This window comes from Scyliorhinus canicula, chromosome 16 (assembly GCF_902713615.1).
Source record: "Scyliorhinus canicula chromosome 16, sScyCan1.1, whole genome shotgun sequence".
Classification (NCBI taxonomy): domain Eukaryota; kingdom Metazoa; phylum Chordata; class Chondrichthyes; order Carcharhiniformes; family Scyliorhinidae; genus Scyliorhinus; species Scyliorhinus canicula.
Window position 1 is genome coordinate 46,946,217 of NC_052161.1, and position 25,808 is coordinate 46,972,024.

The window sequence follows — 25,808 nt, forward strand, 5'->3', positions numbered from 1 at the left end:
TGGTGTGGAATGCCTATATTGACATGAGTTAGATTAATAGTTGGTGGTCAGTTCATTATTTCAATGGAATTAGTGCACTAATAATGGCATTGCAAATAGAATAAAACATTGCCAATGGTAAGTTAAGTGGACAGTCTAATTACTAGCCAGTGTGACCTGAAGTGTTGGCCAGTGTAGACTTGAGAGATGAACAGACACTTCAAACACTGATGAAGGTTCAACTCAATTTTATTAACTACTTCTAACTAACTAACACACGATGACCTGTGGGTCTGAATGATGCTAACTTAAACTAGAGACCTGAGCCTTGTCCGAACCAGTTGATTCTCTCAGCACGTGGTGTGAGTCTGTGCTGGGCTGGATGAGTTCCTGTTACACTGAGAGGCAGCAGCTAGAATGAGTGGGAACCGTGGTGCCCTCTGTCTTTATAGTGTGTGAGTGTGTGTATTCTAACTGGTGATTGGCTGTGGTGTTTGTACATGTTGATTGGTCCCTGTGTGTGTTCATCAGTGTGTGTCTGCACCATGATATACTGGTGTATGTTATGACATGACCTACCTATGAAAATCATGCACAGTGAGGATAAATTTCCAGAATTAATAACCTACTTCTCCACCATAGCGTTACAAACCCTGGGAAATGGTGTAATCATTGAAGCGTTGAAGTGACTGCATGTGAGTAAGGGAACTTAAAAGTACCACTAGCATATTAATATGTTATCCAAGTATATGTCCCTTTAGTTTAATTAAGAAATAAATAAAATTGTTTTTTTCTGTTATGGGTGGAAAATTGCTGACCCCCTCTGATCCCCCAATGTACAAAATTACCTTTCTCCTCGCTTCTGTTCCGACACTCTGTCTTCGTGAAGCAAATGCGAGTGGATTGTACATGGACGTTGTGCTGTGCTATTCCAAAGGGAAATATTTATAGTCTGCCAGTGCCGATGATAAATCTTTCTTTAAGTGATGACCAAGCAACAGTGCCAGCTCCGGGAATCTGTTCAGCTTGAGTGATATGTGCTGCAAATCACTTCACAGTGACAGGGAAAATGCTTTTAAACCAACATTGATAAATCAGAAATATTTTTCATCTTCAACATGACCGTAACGATTCAGCAATCCTGAGGTTTTATTTTGTGTGCAAAAGTTAAATTTGACAGTAATGGATATGTAAGAATGAGGCTCATATGTCCTCTTTGTCACAAGAATGAAGTCAAAGTTCCCAATTGACTCCTCAGCCACAGGTTAGATACGCCATTGAAACCACATCTTGTCTGTTTATCAATTACATGCGCGTATAAAAATCTGACTGCGACATTTAAGAGAATCAATATTCATTTAAAGATTGCCCATATAAAAAATTTGATGATATTTGGAACTAAAACACGACCAAAATTGAAACTGCAGTCTTCCTGTTGGGCTGATTGATGTTCAAATAGAAAATTAAAGTTTGGAAAAGATTCGGTTGATACAGTGTGATACTGTATTAGAGAGTAGACAAAATTCTTGTTCCTTTGCCCTTACTACCCCTAATTAGTACATTTTTGAAGATGTTATGTTTCCTGGTGCAGCATGCCCCCGACGGCAGCGGGATTCTCTGTCTCGTCAGCCGGCCAATGGAGTTTCCCATAGTGGGCAGCCCCACACCGTCGGGAAATCCTCAGCATGGATGAGCTGCTGGCGCAACGGAGAATCCCACTAGGGAAGAATCTAGCCCCATGTGTTTCCCAATCCCTGAACGGTGGCCAATTTTGAATAATCAGCAGCAAGGTTTCAAGGATTTAAATTAAGAGGATTATTTATTCACAAATTCACCTCAAAATGTTTATGCTACATCAATCGCTCAGCACTCACACACAACAGGCACACGCTCAAGAAAGATACCTAAAAGGAGATAATGCACTTTTATCAATTGCAGACAATTAAACTAAAGGAACAGTTCATAAGTCATGCGTTTCACTCATTTGAGGGGGAGGTAGTCATTGCAGGCTCATTGAAGAAGGCATTGTCACTCTGAAAGTGAGGTGGTTTCAATACTGGAGGTGTATATTAGCATTGTTGCAGGATCCCTTTGAAGAGTTGGCCTTTTCAGCAGATCATGAAATTGGTTACTTGTGGAACTCTTGCTGGCTTGTGGGCAAACTACACACCCACCCCACAATTTTAGAAGAGCCAAGCCCCTACGGTGAGGATATGTGGCTCATGACACAAGCAGAGTTGTGAACCATGGGGAACCACAGTCACAAATGGCGAGCCAAAAAAAAAAGTCACTTGCCCCTGAAATTCTTTCACTGACAGGCTTTGAACTATACAAAAAAACACCTTTCTTTCAGATTCAATAGTTAGATGCTGTATTTTATGGTATATAAGTTTTAAATACATTAATAGGACTCTGGTCTGCAACTGTGTGTTCAGCATTACATTCACAAGCATTGTGGAAGTGTTGAGACGCATTACACCACTTTTCCCATTTGTAAAAGTGCTATGACACATTTAAAACTGAACAAAGCGCCACTCAGGAACTCAGGTGTCATGATCTGAAGAGGTTTAAATCCCCAGCCCATTAAAATTGCTTAGACATTCTGCAGCTTTCATGTAGCTGCCCTTGCTGTTTGTAACTACCAGGAGATCTGCTGTCTTGCTATGTCACCATCGTTTGTCTTGGTCATTCTCATACATCCACTATAGCTTGTCTGCAACCACTCTGTGACGTCCTTAATCCAACTAGGCCTGGTTGACCTCTCTTTCTGCCTCCCTCCACTTTGTTCTCTTGGAGAGCTCTCTGCAGTTTTTCGGCTCGGATCTTTTCTGGATTATACTTTTTAGATGTCCTTATCTTCTTGAGGTTTCAATCACATCTGCATTGGTCTTATGGTCTGAACATGGAATTTTTAGCATATATCTTAGCATCCACATTTCAAAGGCCTCTATTTTCTTCCACAGCTATTTATTTATTTCACATTAAAAGGAAAGAACACAGCCATCTTTTCCTGCAATTTCAATAAGCTTCATTGTCTGTGATCTGCAATGTTTTGTTTTGACAGCAGAGCCCATTAAAATTTGTGGCTGAGTTTCAAAAGCTCCAGAACCATTCATCTCAGCGGGGGGATGTATCGACAGTTAGATCGACAGCTTTAAGAAGTTATTCAAAGTTTTTCTGTCTTAGATTTGCTTTGTGACATAGATGTGTGTTTTCATAGCATATTGCAAGCTATCAACATTCTGGGGATTATCATTAACCAGAAACTGACCTAGAACAGTCAGCAAATACTGTGGCTACTAGAGCAGGATAGAAGTAGGGAATTTAGCGGAGAGTAACTCACGTTCTGACTCCACAAAATAAGTCGACAAGGAATAAGTCATGTGATGGAGTACTCTCCACTTGCCCGAATGAGTGCAATTCCCTCAACACAAGCCATTCAACACTACCCAGGACGAAGCACTTGATTGGCACCCCATCTACCACCTTCACCATCCAATGCCTTTATGGCCAAAGCACAGTGGCAGCAAAGTGTACCATCTACAAGATAAACTGCAGTAACTCCCTCAGGCTTCTTTGACAGCACCTTCCAAACCCACAACCTCTACCGCTTAGAAGGACAAGGGCAGAGGATGCATGGGAGAAGCCACCTCTTGCATTTCCCGTCAAAGCCTCAGTCCACCTGACCAGCAACTGTATCACCGTTCTGTCACTGTTGCCAGGTCATAATCCTGGAACTCCTTTCCCAACATCACCGTGAGTGTACATGGACTGCAGTGTTTAAGAAGGTGACTCACCACTACCTTCTCAAGGGCAATTAGAGATGGGCAGTAAAAATACTGGCACAGCCAACAATACTCACACTCCATTTAAGAATAAACCAAAACATCCCCTAGTTCCTGCTTCCCTGCCTATCCTTCAAATTACAACCGTAATCCCCTCACTTCGCAGATGAAGAGCTGGAGTTATTGCTGGATGCCTTGGAGGAGAGGCAGGACACCCTATTCCCCGGTGTGGGAAGGAGGTTGCCACCCAATGATGTCAACTGGGGTTGGGTGGAGGTGGCAGAATCCATGAGCGCAGTGCTCTCCACCACCACGACTAGACAGCAGTGTTGAAGAAAGCTGCACGACCTCCTCAGGGCGGCCCTGGTGAGTCACCAGCTCTGTGCACTTGACACCATCCCCATCCCACACATTACAGGCCCACACCCAGCACCCCCTCCCATTTATGCGGCCCCCACTAAGCGGACTTGTAGGCAGTGCTGGTGGAGGATGGGCAACCCCCCAGGTCAGCCAGGATGAGGCACCAGCTCCTTGCCCCGGCACTACCCCTATCTCACATGTCCCAACCCCATTCCCAGAACACCGGTTCCCCCCTCCCCGCCGCGCCCACTGCGGCCCCCACCGGGAGGACCGGTAGGCAGTACTGGGTGAAGATCGGAAATGCCCCAGGCCAGCCAGGGTGAGTCACCAGCATGTCTCCTGGCACCACCCCTGCCCCACACACCCATAACTCATCTTCCCTCTCAGAGGGCGACCAACTCCCCATCCTCCGTCAGTCCGCTCACACCCCACCCTGCAGTACATGCCAACACACATACCGCCTGCCATGGCTGGGTGCCCTGCATGCACAGGCCACTCACTGCAGACCCTCTGTGCTGCTCGCATCCGAGTGTCTCACACTGTGAATTATCTGTCTCACCCAGGAGAAGACAGCCTACAAGCATCGGGAGCGGGAGGGACTGGAGGGGGGCCCACTGGACCTGCGGCCCCTCATTATCATTGAGCAGATGGCGTTGGGCCTGGTCGGTGGGGTGGGAGAACGGGCAGCCGTTAAGGTGGAGGTCAGCATGGGACAACCAATCCAGTATCCAATGCGTTGTGATGTCCATATCACCACATGTGTCACCCAAACCTCCCCGACACCACGCCTACCCATGATATCACCATGCATCTTGTATTGTGTCTTGCAGGGTCACCTCCTGCTGAAGCCAGAATGGGTGGTATTCCTTGCCCCAGCCACAACTCCAAGGCTCATCTGGTGACGAAGCAGGACCGTCGAGGGTCCCTAGCCACAACCCTACAACCCCGGAGCACCAGTTCGGGGATGACACCAACTTCTCGTCACTGCTCTCACCAACACCTGCCACCATCCCAGAGACACTCACCTCAGTTGGGCACTAGAAGGCTCCTGGGGAACTATCCGGTGCACATGGCACATGCAGCGGTACATCAGGTGAAGATAGGAATCCCCGAGGGGGCAGACAGTCGGAGGGTGGCCCGACCTAAGGCACAAGCTGCTGTTTAGACAGGTCTAGTGCTTCTGGAAAGGCTGGTCCCATCAACATTGGAGATGCAGGTGCAAAGCCCAGGACTACATGAGGAGTGTCAGCAACCATCCAGCACCTGCAGGCACAGTTCGGGGTATCCTACCGCCTGCAGGAGCAGGAGGCAGTGCCCACAATTCATGCCACCCAGGCCAACACCGCACAGGTGGCGTCCACAGTGGAAGCCATGGGTGTGAGAGTCATGCCATGGGTCAGGAAGTCCAAGGCCAGCAGCACTCTGTGCAGGCAATTGCTGAGGTGCAGGACAGGGCAGCCATGTCGCAGGCAGCCATGTACAATGGTCACATGGATATTGCTGCGGAACTCCAGAGCATGGCCCAGTCACAACGGGCCATGGCTGAAGGCGCTGAGAGGATTAGCCTGGCGCTCCCTGACCTGAGTCAGTTATGGAGGGACCTGGCAGGGTCACTGAGTGATGTGACGTAGTCCCAGAAGGACACGACACAGTCCCTGTGCTCCATGGCCGCAAGTGTTGAGATACTTTGAGATGCGAGCGGGCCTCCAGGACTGGCAGAGACAGGTGATGGCGGAGCCCCCTGGAGCTCACTCCAGCTGTACCTCCCCATCCCAAGGAGTAGCCTGGGGGCAATCGGGCCCTAGGAGGAGGAGGTGATGGGGCCCATGTCGGTGACTCCCGCAGGGGAGGTGCTGGAACACAGCAGCACCTCTGCATTTCCCCCCCCCCCCCCCCCCCCAAACCTGTCCCTGGCGAATTGATGGACAGCGGGCAGAACAGGGTGGCACCGTGTCACCTGTGACACCCGGACGATTGCTGTGCCAATCCAGGCCCAGTCGCTCCAGAAGACGGATGCCAAAGGGGACCCAGGTCACAGGGTGGGAATTTCAGCAAGCCTCCTCCACCCCTGATATACCACCTGGCGTCACCTAGATGGAACATTAGGACAGGTAAGATCTGAACGGTATAAACCAGTTAAGTTGGCACGGGGCAGCACATAGGATTGCATTAGGGGCTAGGGCACAGTTATTGTACATAGCACTGGCACAAATCAACACATGTTCACTGCCGTTCCAACAAGCCTCAGCCTTCTATCTGAAGGGTGTGAGGGATGGGCTGGGTGCGGAGGGTGTGCCAGATTGGTTGGTGGGGAGTCAGTGATGTGGGGTGCGAGCATTGGCAGCTGGCATGGGCCAGGGCCCTCTGGACAGCCAGGGGTACCCCCCCAAGGTTGCCCCTGGAGGCGGCAGGGGACTGGGTCAGAGATGTGGAGGTACCATGTGGTATGGTCTACCTAGAGAGTGATCATCATTGCTCATCACACCCAGGATCATGCATCGCCTCCCCCCCCCCCCCCCCTCTCCCCACCCGCCCCGGGACTCATCCCCACCCCCGCCTCCCCTAAAGGTCTGTGGGCCTGGGCCTTGTGATGCACTGTCTAGCACGCATACAGGGATCACCCGGGTTAACAGTTAATGTGACACCATAGCAGGAGTCAGACTCTGTCAACCAATGCGGACCACCAGAGCTCCCCACGGAGTGGGACATCATTCTTGCCCCATGGATCAGACCCGCTGTCAATCCAGGGCCAACTCCCTATGGGTGAAGTTGGTGGGAGACATGGAGGTGGTGGGGTGGGGTGTGTGGACTGCAGGTGGGGTGTACAGGGCAGGGGTTGCATGGCCATTGGGAGGGCCGTATTGGGGTGGGATGGGACGGTTGGTCTACCTGTGGCCAGGCCCCCTCGTCGGCGAACCTGGAAATCAGCCTATCCCATGAGTGGCAGCCCAGGTGCATACATCCTACAGCCGCCTGTGCCACGCCCTGTCCATCCTGGCCATCCCACATCCTCCCTGTCAGATAAGGACTGACATTCTTCACCTCATCCTCCAGCATGTCGCCCCTCTGCTGCACGATAAAGTGGAGGACACAGCAGGCCACCATGATGTGGGAGACCCTCCTAGGGCTATACTGGGGGTTCCCACCAGAGCGGTCGAGTCACCTGTACTGTACGTTCAGGACGCCGGTGCACTGCTCGGTGACGCCCCTGCTTTCTGCACAGGCGTCTTTGTAGTGGTTCTCCATGTAGACTTAATCAACTACAACCACAGTGAATCACCCCTGCTGCCCAAGAGCCAACCCCCTCACCCGAGGGAGTGCCTCGAAGGTGCCGGGCACCATCGATTGCGCCAGGACAAAACATTGTGCATGCTGCCTGGGTATCGGGCACAGGCGTGCACAATGTGCAGCTGATGGTCACACACCAACTGCACATTGAGGGAGCGGAATCGCTTCTGATTGCTGAAGGGCACCCACTCAAGGCCCGATTCCAGTGGAATACCCCGAACCCATGGCACATTCCTGGTCATCGCCTGCTACTACCCCGGCCATGGCAGAAGCCCCACCCCAGCCAATGGCATAACTGGCAGCCAGCCCACTGTTGCACTTTTGGAGACTTTTTTTAACCTCCTCCATTTCCATCAGCAGCCATGGTGCCCGGTCCCTGTTTTTAAATACCGCAAACGAATCGTACCGGCATCACTTCCGCCAGGCGGAGGCATCACGGGAGGTTGGAGATTACCGGGTCGGGTTCGTTAATGATGTGGTAACAAGTTCTATTGTACATTTTGCATGCCCACGGCGGCGTGGAATGCATTCAGAACCTGAGGCTACACTGGACAGAGACCTGCATCGAAGCAAGCATGGAGTTAACTTACAGCTTTGGCTATACCCTGTATTTATGTGCATTGTTATGTGTAATCAAAAAATACTTAAATGCTCAACAATAAAAGACTCAGAAACCCTTCATGCAACCTACTGAACATATCGCATACAACAATAACCAGAAGAAAGTCACTGCATCAGAAAAAGAAGGACAGAAGACAGTCAATGATATGAAAGTATTAGAAACATACAGAGTACAGATCATATTCTTCAACTTACCCTGAACCCACCATGGAACATCCTCTTACCTATATGGGCAGCAGGGTAGCATGGTGGTTAGCATAAATGCTTCACAGCTCCAGGGTCCCAGGTTCGATTCCCGGCTGGGTCACTGTCTGTGTGGAGTCTGCACGTCCTCCCCCTGTGTGCGTGGGTTTCCTCCGGGTGCTCCGGTTTCCTCCCACAGTCCAAAGATGTGCGGGTTAGGTGGATTGGCCATGCTAAAATTGCACGTAGTGTCCTAATAAAAAGTAAGGTTAGGGGGGGGGGGGGGGTTGTTGGGTTACGGGTATAGGGTGGATACATGGGTTTGAGTAGGGTGATCATGGCTCGGCACAACATTGAGGGCCGAAGGGCCTGTTCTGTGCTGTACTGTTCTATGTTCTATATCTATCTACGGATGTTCGAAAAGGAGCTAATTGCCTATGTTCAATGACTTAGCTTTTATACGTGAAATAGATTTTTGGTATTTATGCATAGGATTAGGCTTACAAATTAACAAAATATTTGCATGAAAAAATTAACTCCATAACTGCTACCCAGATAGTTTAGATTTATCACAACCAATTGAGTATCCAATTGAGAAACAAAATTGGAATAAAAGCCAAATAAAATCCCCCGAGGAAAACACAATGAAAAGATACAAGCCATTCTTCTAAAAAGCCTTTTCGGCAACATCAAATCCTGACTGGAACCATGTTAAATTTCCACAAAAAAATAACCCAGTGAAAGAATAACAGTTGTCTGCTGCTTTGAAAAAATGTAGACCCGGCTGTGGGTGTGACACAACAAACAATTGGCTGTAAAATGAAAGGCAATAACTCCACAATTCTGTCCACTGGGGAAGAAAGTTCAGAAGTTGGGAATCCCAGTCCCACAGTCCTTGTTTGTTTTCTGTCCCATAAAATTGAGGACAAAAAAAAAATCAGACTTTGATTCCACAACTTACCGACATGCTATTTTTTGAGAGCGCTGGTCACCGCCGAGAGAGGCAGGCCTTGGCACAACCGTTTATAAATTAGATGACTCCTCTGAACCTTTTTTAATTGGCCACAGAATTTCAGTGCAAACTATTCATAGTTCAGCAGAAATTGATTCTCGGTTGATAATTTCATTCAGACAAACCATGAAGCTGACTGATCTAGGAAAGGCAAAAGCACATCAATACAGTCAGTGGTGCTTTTTTTTTAAGCTGGGGTTTGAGATGGATTGAGAAAGAATTAGACCATATGGCCATAAGACATAGGAGCAGAATTAGGCTATTCAGCCCATCGAGACTGCTCCGCCATTCAATCATGGCTGATGATTCTCATCCCCATTTTCCTGCCTTCTCCCCATAACCCCTGATCCCCTTATTAATTAAGAACCAATCTATGTCTGTCCTAAAGACATTCATTGATTTGGCCTCTACAGCCTTCTACAGCAAAGAGTTCTACAGATTCACCACCCTCTGGCTGAAGAAACTCCTCCTCATCTCTGTTTTAAAGGATCATCCCTTTAGTCTGAGATTCTTCCCTCTGGTTCTATTTTTTCTACTAGTGGAAACATCCTCTCCACGTACACTCTATCTCGACCTCTCGCTATCCTGTAAGTTTCAATAAGATCCCCCTTCATCCTTCTAAACTCCAATGAGTATAGATCCAGCTTCCTCAACCGCTTCTCATATGGCACGCTCTTCATTCCAGGGATCATTCTTGTGAACTTCCTCTGGACCCTTTGCAAGGCCAGCCCATCCTTCCTTAGATATGGGGCCCAAAACTGTTCACAATACTCCAAATGGGGTCTGACCAGAGTCTTATACAGCCTCAGAAGTACAACCCAGCTCTTGTATTCTCTTGGTTATTATGCATAGCAATATTGTAAATGTATTCAGGAAGAGGGTTTGTTTTAGATTTCATGGTAAGTAACAACCAGGGCAATTATTTATTTACTCTTGAGGCAGAGAAAAAGAGAACTTCACATTTAATCCCATGCAATAGCCCATGAGGGACTGCTCTATGCTGGCTGTTGACAAAAAAGTGTTTGCGTCCTCAGCACTGACATCCTGCCGCTGCATATTCATCGGAACATAGTTCATTCTCTGCCTCCTCCAAGATAAGCTTACAAAACTGAACTGATGTTGCAATTAATTACCTCCGTAAAAATACTACCAAACTAACGCTATCCTGTCAGGTGCATTTTAAATCCTTTTGAATTCCATTTGAGAGCAGTACTTGAAATTGGAATCGATACTTTACTTCTGCTGCTGCTATAGTAACAACAGGTAAATCATCTACTGTCTTTATTAAAGTTTCATTAATTTATTTTCAGCCTGAGGTTGTGGCTCTGCTGATACAATCATAGCCTACACGCGTCTACAACTCATTTAGTGCTACATCAAAGGGTCAAAATGAGGCATCCTCAGCCACCTCAAGGAGAGGACCAGTACATGAAAAAAATATATCAGCTTGCCCGCCTCTTTCTGAAACTGGAAAATTGTAATAGTCCCCTTATCAAGGTTTTTCTATGTGGCTTAGAAAAGGGCACTATTGTAACAGTGATTCTTTCCTTTGAAGCACTCAGAGTTGGATGATATAATTATCTGCTCACTGGTGGCATTTTGAATTATCTGTTTAAGGTTTTTTGTAGGCTTGTGAATGGTCAAATCGTTTATCACTTTTCTTAAAAGGGAGTCAAAGATCACGGCAAAAAGGCCAAAAATTTACGTTGAATGCTTACTACGCTTCTTTTTGACTTTGTCCAAGTGCGTTTTAGTTTCCCTCCGTTTTTCATTCTCCATGTAGAAGGAAAGAGTGGGGACTATACGGCGACCAAGCTCTTTAAATGACCTAGACCAGAGTCACGAAGAAAAAGAAATTGAACTTCTTCGGATGCAGGTTATTGAACAACAAAACATCATTGATGATCTCAGCAAGGTAAGATATTAAAGCTGGAATTTTCTGGCCGTTGGGATTCCCTGTTCTGCCGGCAGCACACCCCCCACCCGTGGGTTTGGCTTCAATGGGAAATCCCATTGACAAGTGGTGGGAGTGGAGAATCCCGCAGCCGAGAAACACGCAATTTGGCTACCGGGGGAACTATTCAAATAAAGAGGAACAATATGCTGTAATCAGTGTTACTTACAGATTAATTCCAGACTTAATTGTTTTCCTTTTTACCCCTCCCTTCACCTCTAAAATACTCAGCACCCCGCTCCCCCTCCTTCGCTAGGGTAGGCAGACCCATCCAATGTCAATGGATGAATCAGAAATCCAGGATCCATAACTCTTTGTCTTTATGGACAGGCTATTGTCCCAGTACTGCTCAGTCTTGACGCTGCTTAGACCAGTGTTTTTCAAACTTCTTTTCCGCGGACCCATTTTTACCAACTGACCAACATTTGGGACATAACCCGGACGACCTTCGCGAACCACGCAGGTCGGCCTTCGCAGCCCACACTGGCTGACCTTCGCGACCCAGCATTTGTTCTTACCTTGGAATATGGAATCTCCAGCTGTCCAAAGTTAAGCTCCACAGCACAAATGTGGCACAGAACTTGCGGAAATACGGCTCTGTCAGCGAGACTGTCTTTCCAATCTTAAATGCGACATCCAGATCCTAACCATTTTGGAGTAAGTGATTTCCACTTCATCAGCATCACAGTTCAGAAAGCAACCAATCACATCATTCTCCCCAAACTTTTTGCAGCCGGCTTTTAATAATGCCTGCTGTAAGTGGCCTTCAAAAACGCTCCTTCAAAAAGGAGCGGGCATGCATGCGTAGTGCGGCCGCATTTTTTTGTATGGTCGCGGTCTTTTTGAAGGCGAATTTGCGCAATTAGGAGCACCGCGACGGACGTCTCCGCGACCCTCCCGACACCCAGGTCGCGCCCCTGACTTTGAAAATGCCTGGCTTAGATTACAGAGCTGTGACACAGTGTCGATGGACTTTTCAGTTGCGGGCAGGTTAATCCACCCCCTCTGTAAAATCCACAGCTATGGATATTTAGGTATATTCATTAGCATCAAAAATTTTGAAAAATCAAGTGGTGATGTGAAATCAAGTGGTGCTGCAGATTCAAATGCCAATGCTTCGCCATTAAAAAATGAATTGCAATCCAGCCTAGAATGATGGCGAGAAAAAATTCCCACCACTGTCAGATGAGTTAATCCATGTCCAGATGCATTGCAGTCAATATATAAAATTGTCCACAGTTCAATTTGGCTGCCTGTCAGCTAATGTGTAAATCAACATGGCATACTGGCACTGTTAAGTGCTCTTCTGAACTTGGAATTAATGGACATCCAACGGCAACATAATATATTTCAGTAATTATGTCCAAATATTTAAGGAAAAGTCTCACCTCCGTTGGATAAATGTTCACTGGCTTTCACTTTATATCGTGTTTTGTTTTAATAAATTTAGAGTACCCAATTCATTTTTTTTCCAATTAAGGGGCAATTTAGCGTGGCCAATCCACCTACCCTGCACATATTTGGGTTGTGGGGGCAAAACCCACACAGACACAGGGAGAATGTGCAAACTCCACACAGGCAGTGGCCCAGAGCCAGGATCGAACCTGGGACCTCAGCACCGTGAGGCATCAGGGCTAACCCACTGTACCACCGTGCTGCCCACATTTTATATCATGTTTAATGAGACATTTCAACCTGGCACTAATTACCGTGGTGTATTATAACATTAATTTCATTATTATCGTCCCTTCTTTATCGTGGTGCTGTTTTGTACCGTCAACAACCAGGAGGTTGCAACATTGCTCCCTCACCTCCAGGACCTCCCTTACTGCTCCCTCACGTCCAATACCTCCCTCACTCCTCTGCACCTCCAGGACCTCCCTCACTGCTTCCTCACCTCCAACACCTTCCTCACTCCTCCCAACCTCACTGCTTCCTCACCTCCAACACCTTCCTCACTCCTCCCAACCTCCTGGGCCTCCATCACTGCTCCCTCACCTCCCTCATGGCACCCTCACCTCCAACGCCTCACTCATGGCACCCTCATTACCAACAACTCCCTCACTCCTGTCTCATCTCCAGCACCTCCCTCACTGCTCCCTCACCTCTAACACCTCCCTCACTCCTCCCTCCATCATGTCTCTCTCACCTCCCTCACTGCTCCCTCATTCCAGCACGTTCCTCACTGCTCCCCCACAACCAGCACGCACCCCTCACTTCTCCCTCACCTTCAGCACTTCCCTCCATTCTCCTCCACTCCCAGCACTTCCCTCACTCTCACCTCCAGCATTTCCTTTCTGCTCCCTCACCTCCAGCAACATTGCTCCCCCACTACCAGCACTTTGATCACTGCCTTCTTACCTCCAGCACTTCCCTCACTGCCTCCTCACCTCCATCTTCAAAGTCTCCTCAAAGCTGACCTCTTCAAACGTGCCTTTGGTCATCTGCCCTAACCTGTATCCCAGTTCCTGTTCAGTGTCCATTATTGTTTCCTTTATGAAGCGCCTGACATGGTTTGGTTCATTAAGGCTGCTTTATAAGTGTCATTGTTATGAAACCAATCTGTCAGGCTGGCAATTGCTTTTTTGTTCTTTATTAAATCTGCTGTATCAGTATAAGTGGTTACCCTGGTGCCATTTTTTAAATCAATTCCTGTCAAATGAAGGAAATCTTTTAAATATGCAGTTTTAGTTGTGTTATGAGAAAAGATGAAGCTAACAAGAAAGAAACCTGTAAAAGCATGACTGCACTAAATTTAGAATTGCCTTACTGCCAGTGTCATTTTCCTGATTCTTGCCTGCAATCTTTATCCTTTTTTTAGGCATTGGAGACAGCTGGCTATGTCAAGAGTGTCATAGTAAGTAACACAGTACAGCATTTTCACCTCAAACGTGTTACAAGTGCACATAATCACATTGACGTCACAGGTTTGAACAAAGCTGGCATCCGATGGGAAACATTCTTAAAGAAACAGGCAGCATGCGAGTTTCTATCTATCCCTGGCTATGTTCTTTCAGCAGGACTAAGGTGCCAAAGCTGGAGGAATCTCTTCATTTTCACACAGGCAAAATGTGGAATCGTGTACTTCTGAATCTCATGGGGTTATCAGAAAGACGGAATATTTTGGTAGCTGAGGGGAAATCAGCAAACCAAACATGTTCATCAAACTGGTTCTCTAATAAGCTTCAAAAACTGATTGACAATAGTTATATCTGTTTCCAATATTAGGTTCACCCATTCCCCCACCACACTCACAATGTTCTTACATTTGAGAAGGACAGGATCACAGGTCAAGGAAGAAGAGTAAGAGATGACTTGATTGAAACCTTTAAGATCCTGAGGATTATTGACAGGGTGGATGTGGGGAGGATGTTTCCTCTTGTTGGAGAATCTAGAACCAAGTGTCACTGTTTAAAAACAAGGTGTCATTCATTTAAGACAGATATGAGGAGGAATTGTTTCTCTCAGAGGGTCGTGAGTCTCTGGAACTCTCGTCCTCAAAAGGCGTTGGAAGCAGAATCTTTGAATATTCCTAAGGCAGAGTTAGATAGATTCTTGCTTATCAAGGAGGTGAAAAGTTCTCGGTCGGCAGAAATGTGGGGGTTAAAGCCACAAGCAGATCAGTCATGATTTTATTGAATGGCGGAGCAGGCTCGAGGGGCCGAGTGGCCTACTCCTGCACCTAGTTGGTCTGTATGTAAAAAAGTATCTGTACATATGCCCCGAGTGTTCAATTCTGGATTGTCAGTGGAAACCAATATGTTTCTAGAGGTACAAAAGACAGTGAACTTGATGAGAAACCTCGGCTTTAAACACACTAGAGTGAGAGAAGTAGATTGACAATGTATTCTCTACAAAGTTATTATCAAAGCATGGTATGGCTTATTAAGCCAGATTTCCATGTTTTTTTCAAAAATAGAACTCCAGGCCAATATTTTATATCAATCCAAAAACTCTACACAACAAACATAGCAATGAGGCTTCATGCATTATTATCCCTACATCTCGCAGATTGTAATTGTTTTGTAATCTGCCCTTTGTCTTTAGAAGTAACTTCACGAGTTGAACAAAGCTACTGGAACATGCACTCACCTCTGAAAAATCTTTGACATTCCCATTGGTATCTCAGTATGTCCCGAGGCTCTTTTTGCTAGGAGATGCTACCATAACTAAATTAATAAAACATTTGTGCATCAGAAGAGCCTTCAGCCACACCATGTATAGCCACCTTTTAAGAGGTGAATATTAGGCAAGCCATGCCTATTACAGTCTGTCAACTAACATTCAATTTCAGGCAAATTCTGTGGAAAACAATTTCATCAAGTGAAAAATTGACAGGAATCAATTCATCTGTAACAGCTCAGTGATAACTCATTTTGTGCTCCATGTCTGGCTTTCAAATTCATTGGGCATAATTTTTCACAACAGTTTGTCCCTTGCGGATGCAAAATTGTTTAACTCCTCTAAAGATATCTGAGATGCTTGTGTGCTATCCATTAAAACAGAAATGAGGAGAAATGTTTTCAGCCAGAGGCTGCTGAATCTGTGGAACTCTTTGTCGCAGAAGGCCGTGGAGGCCAAATCACTGGGTGTCTTTAAGACAGAGATAGATAGGTTCTTGATTAATAAAGGGATCGGGGGTTATGGGGAGAAGGCAGGAGAATGGGGATAGGAAAATATCAGCCATGATTGAATGGCGGAGCAGAATCAATGGGCCGAGTGGCCTAATTCTGCTCAAATTTGCCTGCAGGTTTGGCAAGTCAGACACAAGAAGCCATAGTCTTTGCCCAATATACCCTCAGATTGTTACTGATTGCACCCATGTTGCCATAAATGAAAATGAAAATGAAAATCGCTTATTGTCACGAGTAGGCTTCAATGAAGTTACTGTGAAAAGCCCCTAGTCGCCACGTTCCGGCGCCTGTTCGGGGAGGCTGGTACGGGAAAGGCCACAGCTCAACATGCGGACACTTTTATTAAACTGAAGTCCTTCCACTGAAGTCCTTCCACACAATCAATGTTCAGGTGGTTTGTGATGACCCATTACAAGGTTCCCTAGCAGCTGCTACAACTCTTTCATACTAAGGAGTTTCCAACTCCCACAGCTATTTCACTGACCAACATAGATCTGTAGTTGACTTCTAGGGTCAAGGTCTTCCCCTCAAGAACGTGCATAATTGCCCCTTTAGGAGTCCACAAAAGGGGACAGAGTACGACCACAGCAGCAGCCGTGGGAGTAACAGTAAGCTGGCAATTGATATTTTAACAATGCACTCAATCGCTCAGGTGGAACTCTGCCATATACCTCAGCAGGGGTATCAAGAATAGTAACGACATGCCGAATGCTGCCCGACATTGAGCCACAGATTGGAGTTTACACATTTTCCCCATGTCTGCGTGGGTCTCACCCCCACAACCATTAATTTGCCAGACTAAATTGCACCTTAATTGGAAAATTAAAAAAAAAAATAATTGAGCTGCAGAGGGGCCTAGACATCGATGAGAATGCTGCCATGGGCAGAGCTCCAATCAGAAGATTCCAAAATTGATGAAGGTGAGGAGGCCGCTAATGTCAGAGCAGCTGGGAGTTGTGGTCACGTAGCCAGGGGTGACTCTGTGCAGGAAGGGATCATCGCCAGAAGAAACCTTGTACAAAATAAATTCTCATCAGGTCCTCCCATATCAAATTACCATCAGCCAGTCCCTGGTTACATAGTCCCACCTCAAGTACCTTGTACATTGACTCCAAAATGACTCAAGGGACTGCCCATAATAAGCATCAATGAGTTGGACTTAGGCACATTCATATGGCTGAAGCCCTCACCATCATAACCATGGGTCTCACCATATTACAAACACACATGATAATAAGTCATTCACAACTTGACCCCCTCACATGAACATCATTGGCTGTAAATGAGGAGCCCATGATGCTGAATTGTCCATAATCAAACCATGCCCACAATGCTGAGAATGGCATGATGTCATAATTCAGCCTTATACATTCTGATAGGATTATATGTTATAGCATGCACGCAGATAAGGCATCTCGCACCTGAGGAGCTCGTAACTGTGCAACAGCAGCTCTTTGAAAGAGCAGCATCATTCTAGCCAATTATCCCGTTTCTGATATGGAACATTCCTGGCTTCCAAATACCCCTGCTCCAGCACTAACACATCCTGAGACATTTGCAATGCAAATAAGGCCTAAGTATGGACGCAGCAGACGACCAATAATATGCGCACAATTGATGGCTCTTGAGCTGCGATGCCTACATCTAGGCAAATGTACAAAATTGCACTGCGGATAAATAACTTGCATCCAGCTGCTTGCATGGGATGCACCTGCTGCTTAGCATCTGTTCATCTATGAACAATTAATCAATAATATTTATTAACTTAAAAGAAAAAATATCATACTACAAGAAGGACTATAATACACTATAACACATGGGTATGCTGATGGCTATACGCACACAGTATTATAGGAAGTCACTCCTTGGTTCCAACTACCTACATTGCCTGAACACTGAGATGCTCCTTTGTTGCCAAACAACATCCAGTATTATATAACATTTGGAGGTAAATCCAGCAAATAATTGCCATACGTGGCCACGTTTGGGAAAAACGTCTTCAATTTCAACGGAGGCAGCATCTGCTTGGATCGAATTTAGTTATTAATCAGCTGGCTATTTAGCAATAACTTGTTTTCAAATGACTGTTTTGCAGTTGGGTATGGCTAATGGTAGCTGTGTCCGTGTTTGTCTCTGACTCCCTTTTTCCAGTCATTGTTCCACAGATGCTATCCACCTATGGAGTCGGCTTTTTCCATTTACGTATCTATTTCCTTACCTCTCCACTTTGAGGTTACCCTTTCTACATCCCCCATTGTTTTCATCCAGTCACCTAGGTTAAACATTTGCTTTTTCTCACGTATATGCTAATTTGCATCTCAGCATCTGTTTAGATATCACCCTGTTTTATTTTCTTTTATCCCAGTTTTGTTTTCTACTCTTAATTTTCCCCAATTCTTAGCAATTTCCCTCTTTTCAAACATGAAACGTCTTAAGTTGAAAGACAATTTCATTTCTCAACCATTTCTTATCTGTCCTACCTTCTCATGACAAAGATTTAGATTCCCCCAAAGTATTTACACACAAGGTTCCAAACAGCCTCCTTTATACGCATGATAAGGCATCCGCGATGAAGTCTGCTCCTCCGGGCACGTGAATGATTTTCAAATTAAACGGTTGCAGTAACAAAGTCCATCTAAATAACTCGGTGTTCCGATTTTGAAATCTCTCCGGAACGTTTAGGAGATTATGGTCTGTATATGTGATTGTTGCTGCTGAATTACTGGCAACATAGATCTCAAAATGTTGCAATGCCAATACCAAACTTGAAAGGTCGGGATTCTCCTTCCGTTCATGCCGGCGGGATTCTCCGGTCCCGCTGCAGGGAATGGGAGATTTGGCTGAGAGCCGCGGGAGTGGGACGGATTTGCAACAGAGAATCCCGGGCAAAGTCTCTTTTTCAATTGCAGAATATTTCCGTTGATGATGATTTTATTTCCTTGAGAAATACCCCATGGACGTCTCAATTCATAGTTCATCTTCCTGTAACAATACAGCTCCCACGTCAATGTCACTAGCATCTTCCGCCAGTTTAAACTATTCGTTGTATTTTGGTGTGACAACCCAGTTTTCAAATGTTGGAATGCAGTTTGGCAGTCCTCTATCCAGTAAAATTTCTTGTTCTTGAAGAATTCTTAATAAGGTCCACTAATTTTCCGTGTGGCCGGATGATCCCAGGGTCGGTCGAGTTTGGATATTCCCACCCGTTGTAATTTTACACAGTGAGGTGATATTTTGGAGTACCTTGATTCTGAATGAATTTATCTGTTTTGGTAACAGGATCGGGATAAGCTTCTACTTTACAGAAAACAGAGGAAGAAAGTCACAAAGCCGAGCAAGGTAAAATCAAAGGCCTGCGGTTGTCACCTCCACATAGGCCGGGACCAGCAATTTGGAGGGCAGTCATAAGTCTGTTGACTTTGGGCGGGAATTTTCGGTCCCTCCGCTAATAATTATTTCAATGGAAAAACAGAACCATAAACAATATAATTGTAAATGAGATTGGGAAAATAGAATATTTTAAGCTTTTTTAAAGAAAAGGAGGATAATGCTCCTCCCTACCTTCCTGCCCGATTCATTGCATAATAAAATCCTGACTGACACAATAGCCTGCAGACATTTTGTTAAGTGCACTTACGCAGTTCAGCCCTGACTCCTGCGTACCACTGCTCCTATCTTATTGGATACCTCCAGCAAAAGGTCTGAAAGAGACTCATGTTTTCTACACCCTGGAATGCTATATAGGTTAAAGGCAATGAGGCAGATAAGGAAATGTGCACCTGTCATTGTGAATATAAACCTTAAATACACCATCCCATGTTTTATGTCAGCGACACGAAGATCTACCACAAAGCTACCACTGCAGTGATGTAAATAGGTATCTGTTTTGGCTTTGGTTGAATCTGGCCGCCTTCCTGGGTTCTGCTCATGTAAACATTAGGCAAGGGCCAGACAGGACTGATGCCGGAGAATTGGCGCTGGTTCCAGTTTGAGCCAGGAGATTGTGTGCTGCTATCAGCCTGAAGCAGCAGACAGTGGCACTGAAAAGGAGGCCTGACCGTTGATGTGGAAATGGCAGCCAAATAGCTGCCAGATATGTCATGTTATCCAACGGTTCTGGGAAATTCACTTTATGGAAATTTCCAGGGGGGTGGCTGTCTGTCCCTTAATTTACACATCATCTGACTTGAAAGGTACAATCTCTGATGTACACTTTCCCAATAAAACACTGGAAGAATATCATAGAATCATTGAAATCCTACTGTGCAGAAGGAGGCCGTTTGGCCAATCGAGTCTGCACTGACCCTCTGAAAGAGAATCCTAGTTAAGCCCACTCCCCCGTCCTATCCCAGTAATTCCATAAACCCGCCCAACCTACACGTCTTTGAACACTGAGTGGCAATTTTACCATGGCCAATCCAGCTAACCAGCATATCTTTGGACTGTGGGAGGAAACCGGAGCACCTGGATGAAATCCACGCAGACACAGGTGCAAACTCCACACAGACAGGCCAGAATTGAACGCGGGTCCCTGGCGCTGTGAGGTAACAGTGCAAACCACTGTGCCACCATGCCACCCTATCAATGTCACATTAGCTATATAAAATGCAAATACTCCCGCAGTATGAGACAAGAACTTCCTGACCACATTAGGTATGCCTCATGAAATGTGTGCTAAGCGTGAAGAGGATCAGAGACCGAATGTTGCAAGCCACTGCCTCTTTTCGCTCATCTTAATATCAAATAAACGTTATACATAGACTGCCAGGATAAGGAAACACTGTCTCACAATGTCAAATATACTGAGTAGAACTAAATACTGGTTATGAATTGAAAACCATCGAACGTCAAGTAATATTGTGGGTTTCCTTTCACAAAATAAATAAACCTGGATTTTTTCCTTACTATAAAAATTGATCAAGTTTTCAGGTGCTTTAAATATCCGACCATAAGACGGTGTGCCTTCTCTCAGCATACAAGCAGAAACTTAAGCGGGAGAATCCGGTTAAGAAAGTCGTGCAACGCTAGTCCGAGGCAACAGAGGAGCTCCTGCGTGACTGCTTAGAGTCACTGGACTGATCCATATTCAAGAACTCAGCAGCCAAACTAAACGAGTATGCCAACACCGTCACAGACTTCATCAGCAAGTATGTAGAAGATTGCTCCCTACTGAAGGCCAGGTCTGAGGCAGTCAAGACAGGTGACCCTGACCTACACAAGAAATCCAGGTACGACCTCCGCAAAGCCATCAGGGATGCCAAGAAACTATGCCAGACTAAGCTAGAGTCACAGACAAACGGACACGGACTTTTTTCGGTTGTGGTAAGGCTTAAACAACATAACGGGCTACAAAGCAAAGCTGAGTAGAATCTCTGTCAGCAGCGCACCCCTCCTGGTGAACTCAATTCATTCTGTGCTCGTTTCGAGCAGGAAACCATCAAACCGTTGTCAACTGCCACAGCAGGATCGGACTCACCCATACCTACCGTCACAGCCTCTGAAGTCAGATCGGCCTTCCTGAAAGTGAACCCTCAGAAAGCAACGGGTCCTGACAGAGTCCCTGGTTATGCACTCATATCCTGCTGGTGTGTTCGCAGATATCTTCAACCTCTCCCTCTTCGTTCCGAGGTTCTCACCTGCTTCAAGAAGACCACCATCATACCAGTGCTAAAGAACAATCAGGCAACGTGCCTTAACGACTACCATTCAGTGGCCTTAACATCTATCATTATAAAGTGCTTCGAGAGGTTGGTCATGAGACACATCAACTCCATACTCCCAGAGTGCCTTGATTCACTTCAATTTGCATACTGCCACAACAGGTCCATAGCAGACGCCATCCCCGAAGCCCTACACTCATCCCTGAAGCATCTCAACAACAAGGACTCCTATGCCATATTCCTATTCATTGACTACAGCTCCACCTTCAACACCATAATGCCAGCCAAGCTCACGTCAAAACTCCAAAACCTAGGACTTGGCTCCTCACTCTACAACTGGATCCTCAACTTCCTGACCCATAGATCACAATCAGTAAGGATAAACAACACCTCCTCCACGATAGTCCTCCATACCGGAGCTCCGCAAGGCTGCATACTTAGCCCGCTACTATACTCCCTATACACACACGGTGTCTGGCAAAATTTGGCTCCAACTCCATCTACAAGTTTGCCGATGTCACAACCGTAGTGAGTCAGATCTCGAACAATGATGAGTCCGAGTACAGGAGAGAAATAGAGGCCCTAGTGGTGTGGTGTAACAACAACAATTTCGCCTCAACGTCACCAAAACTGAGGAACTGGTCATTGACTTCAGGAAGCGAAGTATCGTACACACCCCTGTCTGCATCAATGGTGCCGAAGTCGAGATGGTTGACAGTTTCAAATTCCTCGGTGTGCACATCACCAACAATCTGACACCCACTTCGGTGCCATGACAAAAAAGCACAACAGGAAACTAAGGAAATTCGGCATGTCCGCACTGACTCTTAACAATCTTTCCAGCTGCACCACAGAAAGCATCCTATCTGGCTGCATCACAGCCTGGTATGGCAACTGCTCGGCCCAAGACTGTAAGAAACTGCAGAGAGTCGTGAACACAGCCCAGTCCATCAAGCGGACCCGCCTGCCATCCGCTGCCTTGGGCAAGTGGGCAGCATAATTAAGGACCCCTCCCACACCAGTTATTCTCTTTTCCAACCTCTTCCATCGGGCAGGAGATACAAAAGTCTGAGAACATGCACAAATAGGTACAGACACAGCTTCTTCCCTGCTGTTACCAGACTCCTGAATGACCTTCTTATGGACTAACTGATCACTCCACACATCTTCTCTACTGAGTAGCACTACACCCTGTATGCTTCACCCGATGTCTGTGCCTATGTATTTACATTGTGTATTTACACATGGCCTATGTTTTTTCATGTGTGGAACGATCTGTCTGGACTCTAAGCAGACGATACTTTTCACTGTACCTCAGTACACGTGACAACAAATCAAATCAGATCAAATATTGTCTTTGAATCAGATGCATTTGACTTTAGTGTTTGACCCTGTCACTCACTGGTAAACAACAGGACTAACGCAAGATTAAAAATGGCAAACTCCCAGAGTGCTCTCATTCTGAAATAAATGTTCACTTTTAAATGCTCTTTGATCTGCAAGGTATTTCCAACTTTTACAAAACTAATGGGAGTTGTTTCAGGTAATTACAAAGATTTAGTCACGTCTGATTAATTGCATAAAACCCTGACTGACTGACAAAAATAAACTGCGGGCATTTTCTTAAGTGCACTTACACTGTTCAACCCTGGCTCCAGTGTACAAGCTCCCACATTTTTTGGATTACTTCCAGTGAAAGAGATTTGTACAATCTACATCCTGGAGTTTTATGTAGGTTAATGGTCATTAAGAAGTTAAGGAAATGTGGAGATGCAAGTGTGATTATAAGCCTTAAATAAAATGTAACTTTGTGTTTTATGACAGCAACATTAAGAGGTACCACAAATTGTTTTAAAACTTCAGTGTCACTAAACTACTCATCATGCAAAGTTCACTTTTAAAAAAAATTCCATTTTGATGTATCACTTGAAAGATCATTTGAAAACAGCCTATTGAACTACATTGGATTCCTAAATTGTTACAAATTAGTTTAATTCCATGGTCAGGGGTGAAAAGCTAGGAGTGCTCAGTGCTGACACCCTATGGAAAAAAATAAAAGTGCAAAACATGGATTTCATTCCCGAATTGTTCTGTTCTTGATATTCCTGCATTAGGGATCATGAGAACAGCAGGTATCAAATCCTTGCTCTAAGTGCCCTGGAGCAGCACATTCAGTGGAGCTCCAATAGGGAGGCATAATCCATCTAAATTTCCACGAAAGCTCCAAAGTACAATATTCTTCCTCAAAGCGTTTTGGAGTAGGAATCAGTAGAAATTTTGGGCATGCAGGTAATTCCTGGTTCTCGAGGGTTGAAAAAAGTGACGATTAAAGTTGGTTGCATTTGGTTTGCAATTTTCGAACAAATGTTCCACATGTTATTAACTTTTCATTTTATTATATACAGAAGGCAGTTGTAGAGACCTTTTTTGGATATGATGACGAAGCCTCACTTGATTCTGATGGTTCATCCATTTCATACCAAACTGACAAGACGGATCAAACTCCATGTACTCCTGAAGATGATCTAGATGAGGTGACAGAAATCAGATTAATCCTTTTATCAAAAATAAAACACTCTCATAGAGATTACAACCACCATTATAATAATAATCTAATAATAATAATCTTTATTAGTGTCACAAGTAGGCTTACATTAACACTGCAACATTAACACTGGCTTGGGTTATTGTCTGTGTGGAGTCTGTACGTTCTCCCCGTGTCTGCGTGGGTTTCCTCTGGGTGCTCCGGTTTCCTCCCACAAGTCCCAAAAGACGTGCTGGTTAGGTGAATTGGACTTTCTGAATTCTCCCTCAGTGTACCCTAACGGGTGCTGGAGTGTGACAACTAGGGGATTTTCACAGTAACTTCTTGTCATACTTAAAGATTATTATTATAAAATCCTCTTTGCCCCAGTGCTGGCTGGAGATGCCCAGCAGGCATCTGCAGCTTCCGATTCTCACAGATATGATGCCAGAGGCCCAATATCAGATGTGCCCTGTGTTTACCCATTCTGGCACATGATTATTATTGGTTCACGCTGGCACTCTGCAGCAAAGCATTTGCTTTTTGTGCCAATTCCAGCTGTCATACCCATAACCTGCCACATAGTGGCACTGTTGCAGTGTATTCCATAAAGAATGGCCACTATCTTAGTAAAGGTAAACTGCGGTCGCCCTGGGGCCCAATACATCCAGTCCCAAAACCCCACCCCTCAGTTTTTAACCAGGTGCCATGGGTGGGCACTTAAGGCCCACCCAATTTGCCAACCCCTCCTGCTTAGTGGCAGCATTTCCTGTGTACCACGCTGAGAAAACTCATGGTTAACTGCAGACAGCCATTATTGAACAAATTTCATTTGCACATCCCTAACTGAAACAGAGAGGGCAGCAGAGAGACAGATGCAATCTCCTCCACCCACCTTCATTTAAAAAAAGTTACACATTAAAATGTAGAATGGTATCTGTGCACAATCCAGCCGATTATAATACGTCAATGTTAACAATACCTGAATTTTAAGAGGTTGGGATCCAGGCTTCTTTCTTTTTACTGTATTCACAACCAAAACATATGTGAGTGATAGGACCAGAGTAATTTACCTGTGGATTCTGTATTCCTGGCAAATTTACATTTTCTTTGTGAATCCATTTTCTTTCTGACACTCATTTTGTACCGTATAAGGAATTTGGTTTATGTAAGACCATAAGACCATAAGACATGAGCAGAATTAGGCCACACGGCCCATCGAGCCTGCTCCATCATTCAATCATGGCTGATATTTTTCTCATCCCTATTCCCCTGCCTGCTACCCATAACCCCTGATCCCCTTATTGATCAAAAACCTATCTATCTCTGTTTTAAAGACACTCAGTGTTTTGGCCCCCACAGCTTGCTACGGCAAAGAGTTCCACAGATTCACCACCGTCTGGCTGAATAAATTCCTCCTCATCTCTGTTTTAAAGGATCGTCCCTTTAGTCTGAGATTGTGTCGTCTGCTTCTAGATTTTCCTACAAGTTGAAACATTTTCTCCGCGTCCACTCTATCCAGGCCACGCAGTATCCTGTAAGTTTCAATAAGATCCCCCCTCATCCTTCTCAATTCCAACGAGTACAGACCCAGAGTCCTCAACCGTTCCTCATACGACAGGCTCTTTATTCCGGGGATCATTCTTGTGAACCTCCTCTGGAGCCTTTCTAAGGCCAGCACATCCTTCCTTAGATACGAGGCCCAAAACTGCCCACAATGCTCCAAATTCGGTCTGACCAGAGCCTTATATAACCTCATAAGTACATCCCTGGTCTTGTATTCTAGCCCTCTCAACATGAATGCTAAC

At 45.5% G+C, this 25,808-nt stretch overlaps 1 protein-coding gene across 17 annotated transcripts in view; it reads left to right on the forward strand.

Moving 5' to 3' along the window:
* jakmip3 (Janus kinase and microtubule interacting protein 3) overlaps nucleotides 1-25,808 on the forward strand; it is a 416,080-nt gene that overhangs the window by 237,382 nt on the left and 152,890 nt on the right. For 15 of the 17 annotated variants that reach the window (XM_038773519.1, XM_038773515.1, XM_038773516.1 and 12 more), the window contains 4 exons: nucleotides 11,012-11,143; nucleotides 14,004-14,039; nucleotides 19,096-19,155; nucleotides 23,882-24,010. In XM_038773519.1, coding sequence (XP_038629447.1) covers nucleotides 11,012-11,143; nucleotides 14,004-14,039; nucleotides 19,096-19,155; nucleotides 23,882-24,010 — 357 coding nt within the window. The remainder of the gene's footprint in view (nucleotides 1-11,011; nucleotides 11,144-14,003; nucleotides 14,040-19,095; nucleotides 19,156-23,881; nucleotides 24,011-25,808) is intronic. The other 2 variants (XM_038773525.1, XM_038773526.1) reach the window with 1 other exon arrangement.